Raw genomic sequence first — 20,299 nt, forward strand, 5'->3', positions numbered from 1 at the left:
TTTGTTTGCCATAAAGTATTTAATTTGGTTTTATTTGATTTGTGATGAGTTAGCTGGCACCATTTAAATGAGAGTTGATCATCTGCGGTTTTGTCGGTGGGTACTTGAAAGCAGCAGCAGCGAAGAGGGAGGGAAACCCCGTAGTACAACACAACAGCGCCATTCGGTAACTGTTACTGCAACAGTATCCAAAATGGCAGGAGCTGATGGAGACGATTCTCTCTACCCTATCGCAGTTCTCATTGATGAACTGCGAAATGAGGATGTTCAGGTAATAAGATTATTTTTCTTTTGAATCGTCTTTTATGTTGTACGGTAGAAAACTGAGCCGCCTTTGGTGTATTTTCTAAGCCGGACGTCTGAGTGCTACCTAGCTAATGTTCCCGGTCAAGGCCTATCAGGAATTTTCTAACCGGGCGCACCCTGGCCAATCCAACTGGTTTGGTGTCATGAGTTACGATGCTAAATGTTAATCTGGAGTAGCCCTTGACATAATTCTTACTGTAATTTTAAGCTAATAAAATGAATTGGGTGAGACGAGCTAATCAGGTCATTGGTTTAGCCACTCGCGCTTTAACGTAGCATCGAGCAGTAAGCTTCGGCTAACGTTAAAGTTAGCAATGACAACAGCAGAACGTCCAAGGCCGCAGTGGGTTGAGCTCACTGTTATTAGCTTATGTATTCCTCATAAACTAATGTAAAACTAGCACTTATATTAGGCTGCTTTATTTCATCACGATTTATAACGCTAGCTAGCGTAACTTCCCGTAATAATTGTCTAGTAGATTCGACTCGGCTTAGCAGGGTGTAATGATGCTTATTCATTCACACTGATTGTTAAGTTGCGTAAGCTTTATTATGAATGCTACTTTTTTTTTTTTCTTTAACTTTGACCATTTTGTTTACAGTTGCGACTGAACAGCATCAAGAAGCTGTCCACTATTGCTTTGGCCCTTGGTGTAGAGAGGACTCGCACTGAACTCCTTCCTTTCCTCACAGGTAATAAAGTCAGCCCTTTTTAGTCATTAAAATCAGCTGACTTGTGACACAGCAGCTATATATTTTCACAAGGTTGTCGCATAATAAAAAGCTTTAAGTGTTGTACTTTTGACCAGTCCAAGTCGTTGCAATAACTGTTAGGCATGGTATAAAATCTTTCACCAGAATATATGCTTACAAGTGTTTCTGTTTATGCAAGAATGTCAGTTAGAATTATGACCTTTCTTTCACCCTTTAGACACCATCTATGATGAAGATGAGGTGCTCTTGGCCTTGGCTGAGCAACTTGGCAATTTCACCATGTTGGTGGGAGGGCCAGAGTATGTCCACTGTCTCCTGGTGAGTTTTGTGGTATCTAAGTCCCTGGAGAGTTGATGTAAATATTTGTTTATTAAAGTATCACATTTTGCCCCGCCTTTAAGTAGTAATGGTGAGCCTGCCACCTTTGCTAAAACAATTTTCCTGGATAAATCCTGTTAAGTGAAATGACTATCACATCAATTGTTTATATCAAATACTGTGTTTAAGCACTGAAGGTAAAACCTAAAATTGTCACACTATCCACCAATTATACGTAAATTTTACATCTCCAAAAACTGCATCAAAATATCTTGGATGTGTGAATACATGAAGAATAAGGTATAACCCTATTCTCTCTTGACACACAGCCGCCTCTGGAGAGCCTAGCAACAGTGGAGGAGACTGTAGTCAGAGATAAAGCTGTGGAGTCTCTGCGGAAGATCTCTCAGGAGCACTCTCCAGTTGACCTGGAGGTCCATTTTGAGCCCTTGGTCAAGCGATTGGCCAGTGGTGACTGGTTCACTTCTCGCACATCTGCCTGTGGCCTCTTTAGCGTCTGTTATCCCCGTGTCTCCAGCACGGTCAAGGCTGAGATCCGCCAGTAAGTGACTTTTTCGCAAAATGAAGAAAGTTTTGAAAGTGCTCAAATAAGCCTCAAATAAAGTTTGTCTCTGCAGTTAGTTTTGTGTCCCTAATAGAATTTATGTTTGTGGTTGTCTCCTATAGGCATTTCCGCACTTTGTGCTCAGATGACACTCCTATGGTGCGCCGTGCTGCAGCATCTAAACTGGGGGAGTTTGCCAAAGTCCTGGAGCTGGATTATGTAAAAAGTGACATCATTTCCCTCTTCACTGCTCTGGCCTCTGATGAGCAGGTACGCGCACTTGTCTTCCTCCGTGTTAAACTAAACAGCTGTTGCACCCCACATCATCTTACCCTTCACCTATGTTTTACAGTCCCTTCTATTTTACTGTTAAACCCAGTGATGGTAACACTGATCCCATTACCTTTCTACATCAGGACTCCGTGCGGCTGCTTGCAGTGGAAGCTTGTGTCAGCATTGCCACTCTGCTGCCTCAGGAGGACCTGGAGACCCTTGTGATGCCAACCCTGCGCCAGGCTGCAGAGGACAAGTCCTGGAGGGTTCGCTACATGGTGGCTGACAAGTTCTCTGAGGTAAGAGGCTTTCTTTTGTCCATTTATCTTCCTCCTTTCCGTACTGTAATCCTGACTAAATGTTAAATTAAAAATGACAATTCAGAATCAAGTTGTATTTAGAGCTGCCTCAAAGCTGTCCAGTTCTTAAGAACCATTAATCTTCAACGATATTGATGTCTGCACATTTCAAACAAAGGCTTAATGCCAAGACTCATTCATTTCCCTTCGCTCACAGAGTGGAAATGATATTGTGTGGGCACATTTTGCAAAACTGAATGACGCAGGAAAACACTATAAATGTTAGCACATCTGAGGGCAATGTGGTCTATTAAATATATTAAAGTGGGTTTTTTTTTTTTTTTTGATAGTTTGTGTGAGTACTGCACCCCTTCAAGTTAATACAAGTGTATCTGCGATCTCAAGTCAAACTTCACATTAACAAATCTATAAATATTAAAGACATACTAGCAATCGAAGATTTTTATCAGATTTTTTGCCGGTCAAATTTACACACATTCTGCACATAGCCACATGATGGTCCATCCCAGGTCTGCTCAAGATGGGACAGATGGTGAGTTGGTTCAGCCCAAAATAACCTATATATATAACATGGAGTTTACACACCGGGATGTGTTCAGCTGTTGACATGCAGTTTACCTGGAACCTGATGATTTTACCTTTTTAAAGTAAAGTCTGGCTTTAATGTTTTATTGAAAATCAACTGAGGTGTGGCTCTGTTGTTAATACTGCTGCTGTTTTTGTTTATATATTTAATTGAACCTCTTTCTCATTATCTGACACACTCACATGGATCCTGTTGTGTGTTTCAATCTGTAGGGAAAAATAGGAAATAGTAAATTGAATTAACACAGTTGATATATATTATTAAATTAGATATGACCAAATACGTAGAGCAGAGTTAAAAAACTGTACAGTCGTTGAGTGCTACAAATCACTATTAAAATGACATGAGAGTTGATATTTGCTATGTAATAAAGTGCTTTTTGATTATACTAAAAAAAAAAAGTCATATTTAGGAAGTTAGAAAAAATTTTAGGTGAAAAACAGGATATGAAATTACTTTGTAGTACCCACCAGTGTTTAACTGTGCCACTGACAAATATTTTTTATCAGTATTTTACTTTGAGTTGACTTCAGTGAACTTAAAAGTTCATCATGTAAATGTTTGTATGCTGTCTTAGAAAGAAAATCAGAATCGGCCAAAATCAGAATCAGCAGGTCAGACTTTTTTAAAAAAAAAAAAAAAAACAAATCAATATCAGCCAAGAAAATTGCAATCATTGCATCTCTAATCATTACCCTTTTTGAAGATCAATACCTAAAATGAAAATAAATGCTTTGTAACACTATAAATATTGCCTAATTTCAACTCCTATTTAATGTTGAGCCAGGATCAGGCTGCAACAATTACTAACGGAGTTATGGTTTTGCTGTTGCATATGTGCCTTTTTGTTAAGATTATTGCTGAACACACTGACGTTTTGACGTCATGTACTCACTCATAACTATTTCATAGATCAAGAAACACCAGGCAGATACAGGTGGGTGTGTGAGAAACTAAACTAGAAATTACGTTTGTCTTAATTAGGTGGAAATTGTGTGTAATGTAATTCTATGGTTTAGCAGTGACGTTTGAAACTACACTTGCAAACTAATGCAGCATACCATTTTGTATAACTTGCAAACAACAGATGAAGTTGTTGAAAGTTTTTTCATCTTTGACAGAGTTAGGCTTACTGATTCTTTGAATTGCTTTCAGTGTTTGTGCTCAGTGAGGCAAAACATGTCCCAGATCCATCACTTTAACAGGATCCAGAGATGAACTTGATAATAAAATCGTCATGTGACTATGGGTTTCACAAAAATAAGTGTGTTTTCTCAAATGTTTGTGCTTAAGTCTTAACTGAAGTGCAGCAATGAAACGTTTGGAATCTTTTCCACCCAAAAAAAGATAGTTAGATGGATAGATAGATGATAGTTTAATTAAGTCTTCTAATGCTCCTCCTTCAACCTGACAGACTGGAGCTGAAAATTGAGTGCATCTGACCTATTAAATTAATTCAGGAAAGGCTATTTTCTTTTTATTGCAAATCTTTGAACATTATTCTAATTAGGGCTGCAACTAACGATTATTTTCATTATCGAGTAATCTGTTGATTATTTTCTGGATTAATTGATTAGTTGTTTTGTTCAAAAAATGGTGAAAAATGTTGATCATTGATATTCAGTTTACTGTCATAGAGGACTCTGGACTAAAGAAACCATAACACACTCACATTTGAGAAGCTGGAATCAGAAAACTTGGAAATAAAATAATACAAATAATAAAAATTTCCTTTTTAAAAAATGACTCAAAACAATTAATGATTATCAAAATAGTTGCCAATTAATTTAATAGTTGGCAACTAATCAATTAATTGACTAATCGTTGCAGCTCTAATTTTACTGATGGTCAAATGCATGTTGTTTAAAATGCTTGTTGATGCTTCTCATCTCTTGCACCAATATACTGTATTCCCCGTCCCTGGTCCTATTTTCGTTAAGCGGTCGCACACTACATTCTCTGTTTTTGGCTTTTTTTGTTGTTGTTCAGCCAAAAACAAACACTGGAGCTTTTCTTGCACATGCATCGAATGCATCTATGTAGTAGACCAACACGGACCCTCGACTGTAGTATGTATGGAACCACAGAAAGCATGAATTGGCCTTAAGTTGCAGAATATTTGAAATGCAAATAACTGGACAATTTCATTTATTTTTATCTCGGCATTTAGTGTTATAACAAGTAATATAATTCAAGACTTTATATTGACATTATAATGTATCCATGATGCTGCACAATTGCAGACAGTTAAGAAAAGTAGAACAACATATTTATATGACACAGTAACCCATTTAATGTTTGAGTAGAGCATCCTTAACTGGGTTTCTGTACTCACAGTCCTTATCCAGGCTGTTGTAATACATTCAGGACTTAAGTGCGTGAAGCCATAACCAGGTTTGTTGAGTAATTGGGGGTAATAGCAGAATGCTGTGCATGTAAGCATACTCATTGTTGTTAGCTGATTGCCCAAGTTGATGAAATGGCAGCTCCACCTTTTGATAGTCAGAAAAGCTTCTCAGCAAACAGAATTCATATTTCTTATTAATCGCTGAAACCACCAGCTGCACACACATCCACCTTGACCACAATTTGTCAGCATTTCCTTCACGTCACTTTTACATCAGCTAAAATGTCATTTCAAATTGTAAGTCAAATAATTGGTAAAATCACCTGTGTTCATATCTTTTTATTACCCCCGTTTATTCTGTCTTGCTTACTTCCATTTCAGCAATATTTTTTATTCATTTATTATCTTTAAACAATATTAGATCCAATATAGGAGCCATTCTCATATTTTTAATATCCAGTGTCTTTTTGTATTGATTTTTTTTCACTTGTGTGGATATTGAGAGAAGTTGTTTTCTCTCTGAATGTAGCTCCAGAAAGCAGTGGGTCCAGAGATCACCAAGAACGATCTGGTCCCGGCCTTCCAGAATCTCTTGAAGGACTGTGAAGCTGAGGTTCGTGCCGCAGCAGCCAACAAAGTCAAAGGTGAGTCCATGGGTACACATTCATTAGTAAAAGTATGAATGCCTGATGGAGACTTTGCTGAAAAATGTGAATTTCATAGGTTAAACTGAGCAATGCTTCAGCTTTTTGTCCAGACTGTTCCATATTTTACCGACTGTACTTTATTTCTTCTTGTTAGAATTCTGTGAGAACCTCCCAGAGGACAATCGTGAGCAAATCATCATGACTCACATTCTGCCGTGCGTCAAGGTAAAAAAAGAAAAAAAAAAACTTCTCTGTCTGCCACTTTGTGGCATCTCTCTGGCGATTCACTTTTCAGTTGAACTTAAGACTCTTTGATTTGTTGTGTTATTAAGAGTGGAAAAAGACTAGAGGCATGTCTTTTTATAGTCTTACCCAAAGCATTTATGCAGACATGTGGTGGTGTGACATCCGCTTAAAGGAAACCTGGGTCTTATTTTTGTAGTTTTGGCTGTTATTCCTTTCTTAAGTGATTACTTATTCACCAGCTCAACTGCTAATATCATGCAATGCGTTGACAATAGGGCAAGCAACAGAAGTAGTCCAAAGAATCACACACATTTTAAACAATCTGTCAATTTAATCAGAAAATCTGAACAGCCCATATGGATATGAAAGTGAAAACCCACTAATGTTTGCTGTAAAGTGCACATCGAGTTATTTTCTTCGCCCCAGAGTTGGTTTCAGTTCTTTAAGTGCTGCAGTGTGTGTTGGTCAGCCAGTATCATTTGTTACTGCTGGAGAACGCTGCCCCGCTAACATTAGTCTCTGAGTGACTGTGTAGAAAGTTCACAATATACTCATTAAATCAAAAAATACTCACAACCGCTGCCTTTTTTCTTTTTTTTTTTTTGAAGATGATCTAGCGTGCGCGCACTGTGGACTGTCTGGATGTTCTACTTCCCTCGTAGTTGACTTCTGCCTTTTGTCGTTCTGTCAACATCACATTATTAACTAACATTTAGAAAATCGATTTTTGACATTTGTTAATCAATCCAGAATCGTCCACATCACAATGTTTCTTAGAATTAGTGCTGCTTTTTTTTTTTTTCTCTCCCAACTCTGGTAAAACCAGGGTTTTCTTTACAAGCAGTGTTATTTTATAACCACTCGTACTGCTTGCCCGACTGACTTTGTATTTCCCCAGATTTTTCCCATATCTTAACTCAGCTGGTGACTAGAATATATTAATTGATAGAATGATGATTAAAGCTATGGAAGAAAAGTATCCTTTAACAAAATCTTGGATGAAACGGCAAATTTTCTTGATTTCTAGTAAATGATGAAACATGTTAAAGTTGGCATCATTTACATGCTAACTAAAGAAGAGATGGTCTGATATAACCTGTAGAAACATCTACCTGTAGATGCCCAAAACTCTTAACCGTAACCACAACCGGCTAGAAATGAATGTATGTTTTGTAGGGCTGTTAGAAAAGTCAGGGTGAGGCATTTGAATCTGTCAGTGTTGTTCAGATTTTAAACAGCAGATGGCACTGTTGTTTTTGTTATATCAAACGGTAAGTTAAATTGTAGCACCACCGATTTAAAAAAAAAAAATTATTATATCATTGCAAGTTGTGTTTTTTTATTTTTATTTTTTTATATTCAATAATGGAGGCAGACCAGAGAAATTCCAGTTTGTAAAGGGAACAGATTAGTGTTGCCAAGGGCCATTCAGCTTATACTAATAACATATTGACAGTGGGAACAAAGTTATACAGGTAGTAATAAACTGACAGACCAATGTAGAGAGATGTGGAAACAACAAATAGTACCAATCAAGACTTGTCTGGTACTGTATGACACTTAATATTTAGACATTGCATACGTTTCCCCATAGGCTCGGTAATGATTTGATTGTGCAGCATGTTATTATGGATTAGGAGTAAAGAGTATGTTCTCAAAAGTGCTAAAAGTTTTAGCCCTCAATGAGTTTCTACTAAAACCTTCCATATGATACAGGAAGAACATAACAAGAAGAAAATAACAACAATAATAATAAATAATAACACACAATATTTGTTAATCCTGCATTATTTGGTATCAGTTATGTTTAATATGATCAGAGAATGGGGACAGGTAATATCTATTTTCAAAATTATGCCATTTTGTTCCTGTCTACATCATATTTGAAGGTTTCAAACTACAGTACTTGACTGCAATGACTGTTGTCTACACTAGTATTAAGCCCACTTTACTGTGTATTTACTCCCACATAGATTACAGCCCTCCTTCTCTGTAGTGTGTTGTGAATATGACCAACAGCAGTAGTCTAGATGTTTACTTGCGTACTTGCTTTCTTAACTATTTGTTTGTTCTAATCTCTCTGTCTCCTGTGTGTCCCGTCCCTGACCAGGAACTTGTTTCAGACACCAACCAGCATGTGAAGTCAGCCCTCGCCTCAGTCATTATGGGCCTTTCGACCATCCTGGGCAAGGACAACACAATAGAGCACTTACTGCCTCTTTTCCTGGCTCAGCTCAAGGACGAGGTAAAGGAAATGCACACTTGTGATTGCTGGACGCGATTTTGTTTCCCCATTTTCTACACTGCTGGCTTTGGATATCCTTATGGGGGTCTGTGTTTGATCAACTTCCTTTGGCCTTTAGTGATCAGCACGTCTGAGACAGGTTAAAGCCACTTAGCTGCACTCACCAGATATACCTAGCTGTCTCCTGACCTGGTAAGAGGATAATTCATGCAGTTGGCAGCCAGACTGAGACCTTACAATTAGAAGATTACATATTTGTGTCTAGAGCTGTTACAGTAATAAAATTGTAGATGCAGTGGGCTTTTATAATTGTAAGTGCAGTGGATTGTTGGAATCTGTGGCTCTGGGCTTTAGCTAAGGAATGTCCGTGTACTTTCTTTTAACGTAACAGGTTCATCTAGAGCGACAATGGCCCAGTCACATCTAAAGTCCAATGAATACATTTCCATGGAACTCATTTGCATATTGAGATTAGACATGAGTTTGGCAGGTTAGACACAAAGGAGTTTGGCAGGTTGGACACAAAGGTATATAAATGTTTTGGAAGGCTTGAAGCTGACAGTTCTGCCACTGCTCTCCTTAGTCCTATTTAAAGATGGCCCATTTTCCTCACAGCACAAAACAAGACCAGGAGTGTCTAATTTGATTACAGTCCAAACTGACAGCTTTGACTCACAAATTTCAATAATTCAAGACACAACTGTCTGAGGACAGTTTTGAATGAATGACATGTCTGAAGAACGTTCTCCATCTTACTCCCCTTAAGAGATGAATTATTGCAACTTGTTTCTGTGCCTTATTTGGCTGCTAAGTTAACAAGCCTGGCAGATGGTGGCAAATTATTATGCAGTTTTAGGTGTCGGGTTTTTGGAATACGCGGATGAAATTTTGTTTTAGCTCTTCCCATTGTTAATATCCTGTCTAGATAAGAACTAAAGCACATCTCCATTTAAGGCTCTTGGATATAAACCTGGGTTACATTATTCTGGACAACAGTACTTGATCTAATCTATTTTGTTTAGAGTGACTAAAGTAGCTTGGCTTGTCCAGAGCCAAGAAATTTGTACTTTGAGAGAGTAAAAAGCAGCACTACAATTGTCCAATACAAGGCTGAAAAAAAGTTTCTCTTTGCTTGACATTATAGCAGATTTATGGTAAAAATGTGTCTAATATTTGGAGGCTTACTTGTAATAAAGATGTGCTGCCATTAGCTTAACTTATTCATTTCAATGATCCTCCTTTCATAGTGCCCTGAGGTGCGTCTCAACATCATTTCCAACCTAGACTGTGTGAATGAGGTGATTGGCATCCGTCAGCTCTCCCAGTCTCTGCTGCCGGCCATTGTGGAGCTAGCAGAGGACGCAAAGTGGAGGGTCCGCCTAGCCATCATAGAGTACATGCCCCTGTTGGCAGGCCAGCTGGTGAGTCTCTGAAAACCAATATAAAATATGTTTTAAAGGTCTTCCTAATTAGTACCATGCATTGAAGCAGAATATATATATATATACATATAGCAATGTGCAGACAACCATACTTTATCAGGCCTAATTTTACTGTAGGCGTCCAGGAAATTGCTCTAACTACGTTGTGTCCTTGTTCCCTCAGGGAGTGGAATTCTTCGACGAGAAGCTCAACACTCTTTGTATGGCCTGGCTTATTGACCATGGTAAGGACTCTCATGGGTTAAAATTTTCCGAGTAGTTACATCAGACATCAGCAGATATAATAGACCATGTGTACTGTGTAAAAAAAAAAAAAAAAAAAAAAAAAAAAAAAAAAAAAAAAGCCACTAAATGGCATGAAATTAATTCCCAAACCACCTTTCTGGGAAAAAAACTCTCAAATCCTTACTGCTTCATCCTGTGTCACCATTATAATGCAGTAGCCCTTTTCTGAATATCATCACACACAAATCCGGGTATATCTGCTTATTTTTCATTATACACTTCAGCAAGGTTGCATTAATTGTCTCTACTATTGTATCTGACTTATTAATTTTCCATATCCCAGAGCATCATTGCTCTCACTCACCGACAAGTCTGCAGACAGTTCTCCTCCTCTGATACTGTATCATTAACAGGACAAAGAGAGGCTCGAGTAGAAGGGGAGGAATTGATGAGCATATGGGGTGGTGGTGAAAAAATTAAGAACTAAGGGAGGGACGAGACATGGCAATTCGCAGGTCTCTGCCAACATATAAATGTTAGTAAAAAGGCTGTGAATAAGAACCTTCCTTCTCTCTAGCTCCATGCACAGTACGCTGTGAGGAGGGAAAGAGCATGGTGACACACAGAGTGAGCAAAGATAACTTCATCCATTTGCACAATGGTTTGACAAGTGGTCATCAGAATCTGTGTCACTAGACACCATAGTATAAATTAACTGACCTCTTGTGCTGTTAAACTTTCTGTATGTTTATCTCAAGCTACTTAATTTAACATTGTTGCAGTGAAATTTATATTGAGATAATGGAGTTAAAGCTCACTATTGTAGGGGGGAATCTCACAATTCAATTCTGATTCTATGGTGTCTGATTTTGATTCAAAACCGATTCTCGGTTGAATGAATAGAAAGGGAGCACAATTTTCAGTCTCTTACTTCAATATACTGTTTGCCAAACCATTCACTGGTGTCCTTATTCCACTGAAATACATTATGAAACATAACTGGCAATTAAGATAAATGGTCCGCAGCCTTTTTTTATTTTAAAAAAGTTCACTGCAGTAATTAATGGATTAATTAATTTGAAAGCATCTTACAGTCTCCTGCCTGTATGAGAATAATAAAATGAGGGGGAGGAGGAGTGCTCCGCTTTGTTATTAACATAATCAGACCTGCCAACCTGTACGCATTTTGACATCAAAGTACGCTGGTACGATTTGTCACTCTAAACTACACAAAACCTGGTGACGCCTGTTCAATTCATAAATCTATGGATCAATCATGCAGTACTCAAGTCTAACAGCAAGAGGCAGCAGCTTGTAGCCTGCTGAAAAGTAACAGAAGAAGAAGAAGGGTTCGACCAATCATAGCACCGGATTCAGTGGCGATATGGTCCATATATCCATGATATAGTCATGATTGACAAATACATAATGACATTACAAGAGACTGCAAATTGAAAGCAACATGTCACTGATTTTAAACCTCTCGATCCGCCTTCTCACTCCAGCTGGCTATTTCCTCAACTGAGGACGCTACTTTTAACTCCTTTTGTAAACATAAACGGACTGGGGTGTATGGGGAAAGTTTGAATTGTGTTTAGTTAACGCAGACCTTCCAACTTTGGGAAAATATTTAATGTTGGCCTAACGTTACGTAATTTGCATGCTAGCTTGCTTGTTCATCAGGCATTTAAGTTGGCAAAGTAACGTTAGGATATATTGTTCGTATGTCGTAGATTGTAAAACGTGACTTTTTCATGGTGTATATTCATAATTATTGTTGCAGCCAAACCCGTAACCGTAATATGAGGAGCAGAGGCACGATGGAAAAAAAGGGTTAAATAACAAAACGAAAAAATAACGTTACCTAGAAAGTTATCAGGAGGCATGTGTGTGTGTGTAAAAGGCAGAATGGGCCTGTGGCCTGCTAGGTGTGTGTGTGTGTATGTATGTGTGCGTGTTGGCACTGTAGTCTATAACTTTGCCTACTCCAGGAAAATTTCAAGGAAACAACCCCTCACTGCAAATTAAGCACAATATTTAAGGAGGGATGTGATGACTTCTACAGTTTCAACAGCAATGTTCATATTCAGCCTGTATTATCATTAGGTCATCATACCATTGAGTTATAGCCTTCCTGTAATGAGAACTGTTGTATTAACCAGCTCTAAAATATTTAATTGTAGCCACAAAATAGTCTTTTTAGGCTGGTTTGGGATTTACAGCTATACTGTCATCTTTTCAAATTAGCTGAAAATCATATTGTCAAAAATCAAATTGGCGTAAAGTTTGATTATTGTGGAGGTGTAAACAATATAATTATATAAATGCAGCAGTAGTTGTAGGTTAGTGTGTAGCCTGAGTGAAATTGTGTTCTTTGGTAATCGTAGTAATTGTGTTTAGACAGGTGAAAGACAAATGGACAGACAGGCATAAATGACCAACTAACAGTAGTTGCATCTGCACATATTTTTGTAAAAAATCTGTCATTGGTATCAAGAATTCTCATATCTGTGCATCCCTCACATTTTTGTCTTGTTTGACTGCTGCATGTGTGCACTTGATGTACACATGTCATGTGTATGTTTGCAAATTATGTACAATAATTCATTGTGCGAACAGCAGTGATTTGCATCTGATGCATCTAGGTCGCGGAAGTGGTACTCAAAAAATTCGTCCAGGGTTGGCAGGTCTGCATTATGTCTCCAGCAGTGGAGAGCAGCGTCTCTGCTGCACCGTTAGCTCAGGGGAAAGACATCGCTGTACAACACGCTGAGCGTGTGCAGAGTTTCTGAGGTGAAACAAACCAACTCTGAGGTCAAGAAAATAACTCTGTGCTCAGTCTGAGTTGTTTAATGCTGCAATGTGTTAATGTTAATCTCTGAGTGTCATAAAAAGTTCACAATATACGTCACGTTTGTCTCACAAAGGTAATTATTTAGTAATTAAATCTAAACATGGTTGCAACCGCTGCCTTTTTTGAAGATGAACTACAAGATAACTCTAGCGAGTGCACGCTGTGGACTGTCTGGGTTCTGCACTGCCCTCGCAGTTGACTTCCGCCTTTTTTGTTTCATCATCATCACGTCATTAACATTTCGAAAATCGATTTTTGACATTTGTGAATCAATGTAGAAATGTCCACTTCTGCATCGCAATCCATGCAAGCATCGATCCCACCCCCACAAAGTTGGGTTACTGTGGGGAAGCATATATCTGAACTGCTTTACCCTGGGCCTTTGTGCCCGGGGCTCATCTCCCTATCTAGCAGATCAGAGTGACTTGAGAGACAATCATCCATATTCAAATGCTGGAAGAGTTGTATAAGCAAAGAGCTACACAACACACCCTGCTCTATTTTATAACCAAGGACGTTGTCTTATGCATAAATTTTTTCCTCAGAGTATATAGTGCTCTCTTCATTGAGTTTTCCAATTAGAGAGACGCGCGCTATTGAGGACAAAGGGCCAGCTGGGTTACATCATTGGAATGTTGCTGGTGTGAGTTTCTCTACGTGTGTGTGTGGCTGTGGCTGGGGTTAGGGCTGTGCCACCCTTACATAAGCCCTTCAAAGAAAGACAGGACTACAGAAATCAGCCCCTGAATCTTTGCCTCACTGACACTATTGCAAAGAACTCCTCTTCTATCATTATAACACATTCACCATACTGATTTGATTTGAAAATTTTCACAGTATGTTCAACCAGGATATTAAGTAAAAATATTTTCTAATCTTAAGATATACTGTACTGCCACTGTGAGATTCTATTGAATGTTTTTTCAAGCTGTATCATCCAGTGTACAAATATATTCTGCGCTTAATTTTTATTAAGGCAGCAGTCATATAGTCTACATAGGTTTTATTTCGGACATCCTGGCATTTCACAATTGCAGACTTGCCAACCTGTACGCATTTTGCGTAGCAGGTACGTATCTTGACGTCAAAGTATGCTGGTACAACTTATCACTCTAAACTACGCAAAAAGCTGGTGACGCCTTTTGAGTTCACTTGTGCACATGCAGTACTCGAGTCTAACAGCAAGAGGCAGCAGTGTCTAGCCGGCTGAAAAGAAGAAGAGTTCAACCAATCACAGCACTGGATTAATTCCCCCCAGGTTGTTAAACGTGAAATTTCATAGTACTGTATTCATAATTATTATTGCAGCCAAACCCATAACCGTAATGAAAGGAGCAGATCATGACACGATGATTAAAAAGCGAGTGCATGTGTTTCAGAAATAACATCACGTAGAAAGTTACCGGGGTGTGTGTGTATGTTGGCACTGTAGTCTATAACTTTTCCTACTCTAGGAAAATTTCAAGCAAAGGAAACACCCCCCTCCCTTGCAAATTAAGTCCAACATGTGAGGAGGGATGTGATTGCTTTTACGGTTTCAACAGCCATGTTCATATTCAGCCTGTATTGTTAAGTCATCATACCATTGAGTAATAGCCTACCTATAATGACCACGATTGTATTAACCAGCTCTAAAATATTTATTTCTCCATAGCCACGAAATGGTCTGTTTAGGCTGGTTAGGGTTTTACAGCTACATTGTCATCAAATCATACATTCAGACATCAAATTGGCTTAAAGTTTGATTATTGTGGAGGTATAAACAATAGAAACTATATAAATGCAGCAGTAGTGGTAGGTCAGTGTGTAGTCTATGTGAAATTGTGTTGTAAGCTATGTTTAGGCAGATGAAAGATAAATGGACAACTAAATAAATGACCAACTAGCAGTACTGGCATCTGCAGATATTTTTCAAAACAGGCTGCTATTGGTATCAAGAATTTTCATATCAGTGCATCGCTCACGTTTTTGTCTGTTTGGTACATGTAGGCAAATGAACTGTAATACGTATGTATGCAAATTATGTACAATAATTCATTGTACAAACAGCAGTCGTTTGCATCTGACGCATCTAGGATGCTGAAGTGGTACTCAAAACATTCGTCCAGTGTTGGTACATCTGCAGTTGACAAATGCTACATTTTGTCTACAGAGAATTATCACTTGGCTGTGCAGATCAGCTTTACAGACCTTTTTATAGCGAGGTGGCCACAAACAAGACTCAAAATGAATGATGTTGCCCCGCAACTGCTGGATGAGAAAATAATTAGCAACTGTTGGCTAACAAGTTTGCCATATCAACTTAAAAGGTGATATGTTATTGTTGTGTTCACAGCCCCTAAAGGGCCAAAACAAAAACAAAAAATAGTTTTATGCTTAAACATTACTGAAACTTATTAACTTCTGTAGCACACACTTGAATTGAAGCAGCAGGTTTTTGTGGGGAAGAAAAAACATGAATTATTTGAAGTGCATTAGAAAAGCTTAAACCTCCTGTAAGCAGTTTCATTAGGTCAATGTTGTCTGTTCAACAAACATAAAATGATCCGTTCTTGATTGCCAATTTGTTGGATTCCCTTGCAGTTCATGTGTGTCCCAAATTAATTAATGTCACTGTTGTTTTCTAGTGTATGCCATCCGTGAGGCAGCTACCTGTAACCTCATGAAGCTGGTGGAGAAGTTCGGAGCCGAGTGGGCTCAGAACACCATCGTGCCCAAAGTGCTGGGCATGGCCAATGACCCTAATTACCTGCACAGGATGACCACTCTATTCTGCATCAACGTGAGTCAATACCATCAGCTCCCAAAATCCTGCTCTCATGTTTAGATCCTTGGAGTAACTTTGAAGGATGTAACAACCCATTAATGAGACCCATTTTTCCCCAATACCATTCACCAGCTTTTGTCTAAATCTACATGAGTTCCCTTTTTCACCACATTCATATTTTTTCTGTAAATGTAACTGACTTGTCATCCTTGGTGACCACCTCCATTGTGTGTCTTAGGCTTTGTCAGAGGCTTGTGGCCAGGACATCACCACTAAGCAGATGCTACCAGTGGTCCTCAAGATGTCCAATGACCAGGTGGCCAACGTACGCTTCAATGTGGCCAAGTCCCTTCAGAAGATCGGCCCCGTCCTCGACAGCAAGTACGTTCAACATCAGATGCTTCTTTCCACAGTGATGTGGAGATGTGCTGCTGTGTAGAAATCAGACCCGCATTGAAAAGTTGTTTAATAATTTCCCTCCTCTGTGTTTGTCCCCAGTGCCCTTCAAACAGAAGTGAAGCCAGTGCTGGAGAAACTGGCCACAGACACAGACATGGATGTCAAGTACTTTGCCCAGGAGGCTATCAGTGGTGAGCATTTCTCTTCTTTTTTCCAGTGTGTACAAGCTTAGTATGCTATGTATCTTCAAAACTGATCGCTCTCTCCTCTCTACACAGTTCTGGCCCTGGCATAACCAACCCAACACGGCTAAACCAGACAACCACCCGAAACAACACCGCAACACTTTTACAAGATATTTATTGATGTTCAGGAACAACTGGTAAATGTATAGAGAAAGCTGTTAACAATTGTTTTATCCTTTTTTTTTTTTTTTCTTTTCACTGTTTTTTTCTTCTTTTTTTTTTTTTCCTTTTTTTTTGACTGTACAATGGTAGTCCATGTCCAGGCATAGCACAGGCTTCTTTGTTAACCTTCCGCTTTGCTGTAAATGGGTGCTTTAACAAAGGCAAAATGTGATGAAATTGCATTAAGTGGTGCATGCTGACTAATGTGCTACTGTACTAGCTAGGCATCGCTAATCACAACCCCTCTCACATTCCTCCCTTTTTACATCCTTGGCCACTGTTGTACTTTAGCCACAGTCATCACAGCATACCACATGTCTATGTTCGCTACTCAGTGCCCAGCGCCGTGCTAGCTCTCTGCACTTTTCTCCCAGTGCTAGACTTAAACTTTGAGCAGCAGATGGTGCAACAAGCTGTTTATTTTGCTGAGCTTCCTCTCGAATCAGCCCTTTGATCGCTCTCTTTTCCCAGAGACACTGATGTGGCTATCCAGAGAAGTGATTGAAAGGTCTGTGCGGGGCTATAAGGCAGTCTCTTTTTGCACCAGACCAAACCTGTTGTGTCTCTTAAATGCTTCACAGGGTTTTTCTGTACAACGAAATAATGGGGGTGTCCATTACTGCATGTAATCTGATGAACTCTCTCATTGATTGCATGTACTAATCAATCTCAAATAGTGTCCTTTCCCAACTCCATCTACCAGACTAACCTTTCCCTCTACACAGTTTGTTCTCTGCAGCAACACAGATTGAATTGGTCAAACAAATGAATTACCTCGACCCAAAGTAATAGGGACCAGCTCAGTCGTAAAGTGTTGCTTATAATTATCCCTACTCCAAATCCTCGGTGATTTTGTTGATGTACAAGGGTGGGAAAAGTAGTGTGTCAGTTGCGATTTTATTCTGCAGTATGCTCTCGGCATTGCTCTTAATTTTTGTGCCAATGACTTTGATCAGCGGTGGTGTTTTCTTTTAGTATGCCTGGGTAAACAGTTTTCACCTGTCCTGTTCTGTAAAGAGACGTTCTTTTCTGTAAGGGACACTTTTCCTTGGACGTTTAATGGGATGGTAAAACTAAATTGACTACAGCTATCAGGTTCGTTGGATTTATGAAACCGCGGCACTCCTTGTGTCCTTGAGCCACCTAGTTTCCCCATAAGTCTATGCTAAGTCCTCCACTGTGTATGAGATTTAGAAGCATAAGGTCAGTGTACGACCACCCATTGATGCTTGCTAGTGGATCCATACACGATGGAGAACAAGTGCATGCTTTCAAAGAAAGTGGGATGGGGGACATCGAGCATGTGTATGTAAGACTGCATAATGTTTTATTATGGGGTGGGAGCTGGGATGGTTATGGGCGGGTTGAATAAATGTATCGTCTGTGTTGAAAAAAGAAACTTTTGTCTTTCCCTGAACTACTCCCGCTGTTCCCTCCTTCCCCCTCCCCTCTCATTTTGTTCTCTTGAATAAACCTTGATTGTTGATTGTCCTGTATCACGAAGTCTGTGCTTTTATTTTTATTTTGAAATCTCTTCACAATTGGGATGCTGTACTACTGTATCTTGATCTGAATAAAGTAACACAAAGGAACCAGTGTAGCCTTCTTTTATAACTAGTTACAGCTTCAGTACATCAAGACCTCTTGGCACTGTAATTGCCAATTTCTTACTGCATGATGATAAGCAACAGGAAATGATATCAAAACAACTGCTTTGTTTTATTAGCAGTTAAAATGATTTGACATGAGAGATATCAAACACAACACAAAGTGCAATTTATATCCAATTGATGTAAAAAAAATTAAAAAGATTCCAACCAGCTAACATAAAAATCCCTTAACATTAGTAAAATCACTCCAAGTCAAACATAAATATATATACTCATACAGTTGCATAATTGCAAGTTACCCATGAGTCATACTTTTTCCTACAAGATGACTGTAAATAGCTGTTTTGACAGTTTTACAGTTGAAATCATTGAAACAGCAGTTAAAATGAAAGTGCTGGAAGAAATTTGTGTAAACACTGAGTCTCATTGAAGTATTAGTTAAGTAAAAGTACTGATAGAGTTGAACTCCTTGAAATGGAAGTGCAGTAACTGAAAGCAGATGAGCTCTGTTAAAGGATACAAGATGAAAGCAGTTGAAATATCAACTGAAGCGCTTAAAGCAGTTGAAGAATGAGAACAGCAGTAGAAATATAATTTAAAAAGTAAGAAGAAAGTAGTTAAAAGTTGAAAGATGAAAACAGTTGAAATGTGTTTACTATAACAACTGAAAGCAGTTGAATTGTCATTTGAAGGGTAAGAGATGAAAGATGATGTAAGACTGAAGAGTTGGAAGCAGTTTGGTGAAAGATGAAAACAGTTGCAATGTCAGTTGTAACAACCAAGATGTAGCGACTGAAAGCAGTTGAAGTGTCATTTGAAGAGTGAGAGATGAAAACAGTTGAAATGTCAATTGTAGGCTGAAATTACATGTAAGGCTGAAAGCAGTTGAATTGTTACCTGTGTAAAATATGAAAACAGTTGAAATGTCAGTTTTTGTCTCACAACTGAAAGCAGTTGAACTGTAAGTTGATAAGATAAATGCAATTGCAGGCATAATTTTTGACATTTGCCTTGCTGCTGCATGATTAAAATATTCACTGCTGTCACGTCATGTCAGTATCTGGTATGTGGTCAGGTCTGTCAGCACATTTGGACACTGTTCAAGCTTTGTCAAGCTGCATAGTGATGGAGTGGATCACAATTTTGAAGTACTGTCAAAATTCTGGTTTGGCCTTGGTTCTGGACTCTGTTGTTGTAGGATTTAACATTGTTGTTCTGGTGCCATTCCTGTGTAGCTTTTAATCTATGTTTGGGATTGGTTACTTACTGGAAAATACATTTCTTAAGCGGCAGTTCTCCTACAGACTACTGCATTTATTTCCTCCTCAACCTTCGCCAGCCTTTCAGGGACTGCTGCAGAGAAGCCACAGCATGACACTGCGACCCCCAGGCTTCACGGAGGGGATGATGTGTTTCTGGTTGTGTGCTTTTGGCAAACAGTGTTCAGTGCAATGGCAGAAACACTGGAATATACACTTTGTTGAGTACATACAAAAAACAAACGACATCCACTATAATTCACTGATGTAATGAACTCCTTGGATATTCTTTGCGGGCTTTGTAACAATCTTTATACGCTTTTTAAGTATATTTTCTCAGCCTGTAAAGGACTCCAAATAAATGTGGGATTCATTTCACATGTTCCTCATCTCATATTTGGTCAGCTCTGACCTGGTAGGCAGCTGCTGTGTAGATGAAAGTGCAGGTCCTCCGGGCTGTTTTGGCCACAGGGAACCATGTAGAGCAAGGCGGGATCTGCAGCTGACCCCTAGCGTCACCCTGACACCTGCCCTCACCCTGACTACTGCTGGGGAGAGTAAAAATTTTTTCACACATGAAAAAATGTTGTTTTTTTGGGGTTTTTTTTTTTGCATAACTAATGTAGTTGTACTTTGTTTTTTGCTATATGCAGCAGATCTTCGACGCGCTCGTCTTTTTGTTGATTCCAAATGAGCAATAAGCACAGAGGATTAAGGCAATAAATCAGATGGCAGAGATCTTTATTAGAATCTCAACCTTCCCTTTTTA

At 38.9% G+C, this 20,299-nt stretch overlaps 1 protein-coding gene across 1 annotated transcript; it reads left to right on the top strand.

The window, feature by feature from the left end:
* The first annotated feature begins 127 nt into the window (after positions 1-127).
* On the top strand, positions 128-18,157 carry ppp2r1bb (protein phosphatase 2, regulatory subunit A, beta b). Its single transcript, XM_044353688.1, has 15 exons — positions 128-271; positions 909-999; positions 1,238-1,338; positions 1,668-1,900; positions 2,026-2,173; positions 2,320-2,475; positions 5,959-6,073; positions 6,231-6,301; positions 8,433-8,567; positions 9,815-9,988; positions 10,173-10,233; positions 15,716-15,870; positions 16,094-16,236; positions 16,354-16,445; positions 16,533-18,157. Exons 1-15 carry the CDS (start codon positions 194-196, stop codon positions 16,547-16,549), a joined length of 1,770 nt encoding a protein of 589 aa, XP_044209623.1. The 5' UTR covers positions 128-193; the 3' UTR covers positions 16,550-18,157.
* The last annotated feature ends 2,142 nt before the right edge of the window (positions 18,158-20,299 follow it).

Source organism: Thunnus albacares, chromosome 6 (assembly GCF_914725855.1).
Source record: "Thunnus albacares chromosome 6, fThuAlb1.1, whole genome shotgun sequence".
In the NCBI taxonomy this organism is placed as follows: Eukaryota; Metazoa; Chordata; class Actinopteri; order Scombriformes; family Scombridae; genus Thunnus; species Thunnus albacares.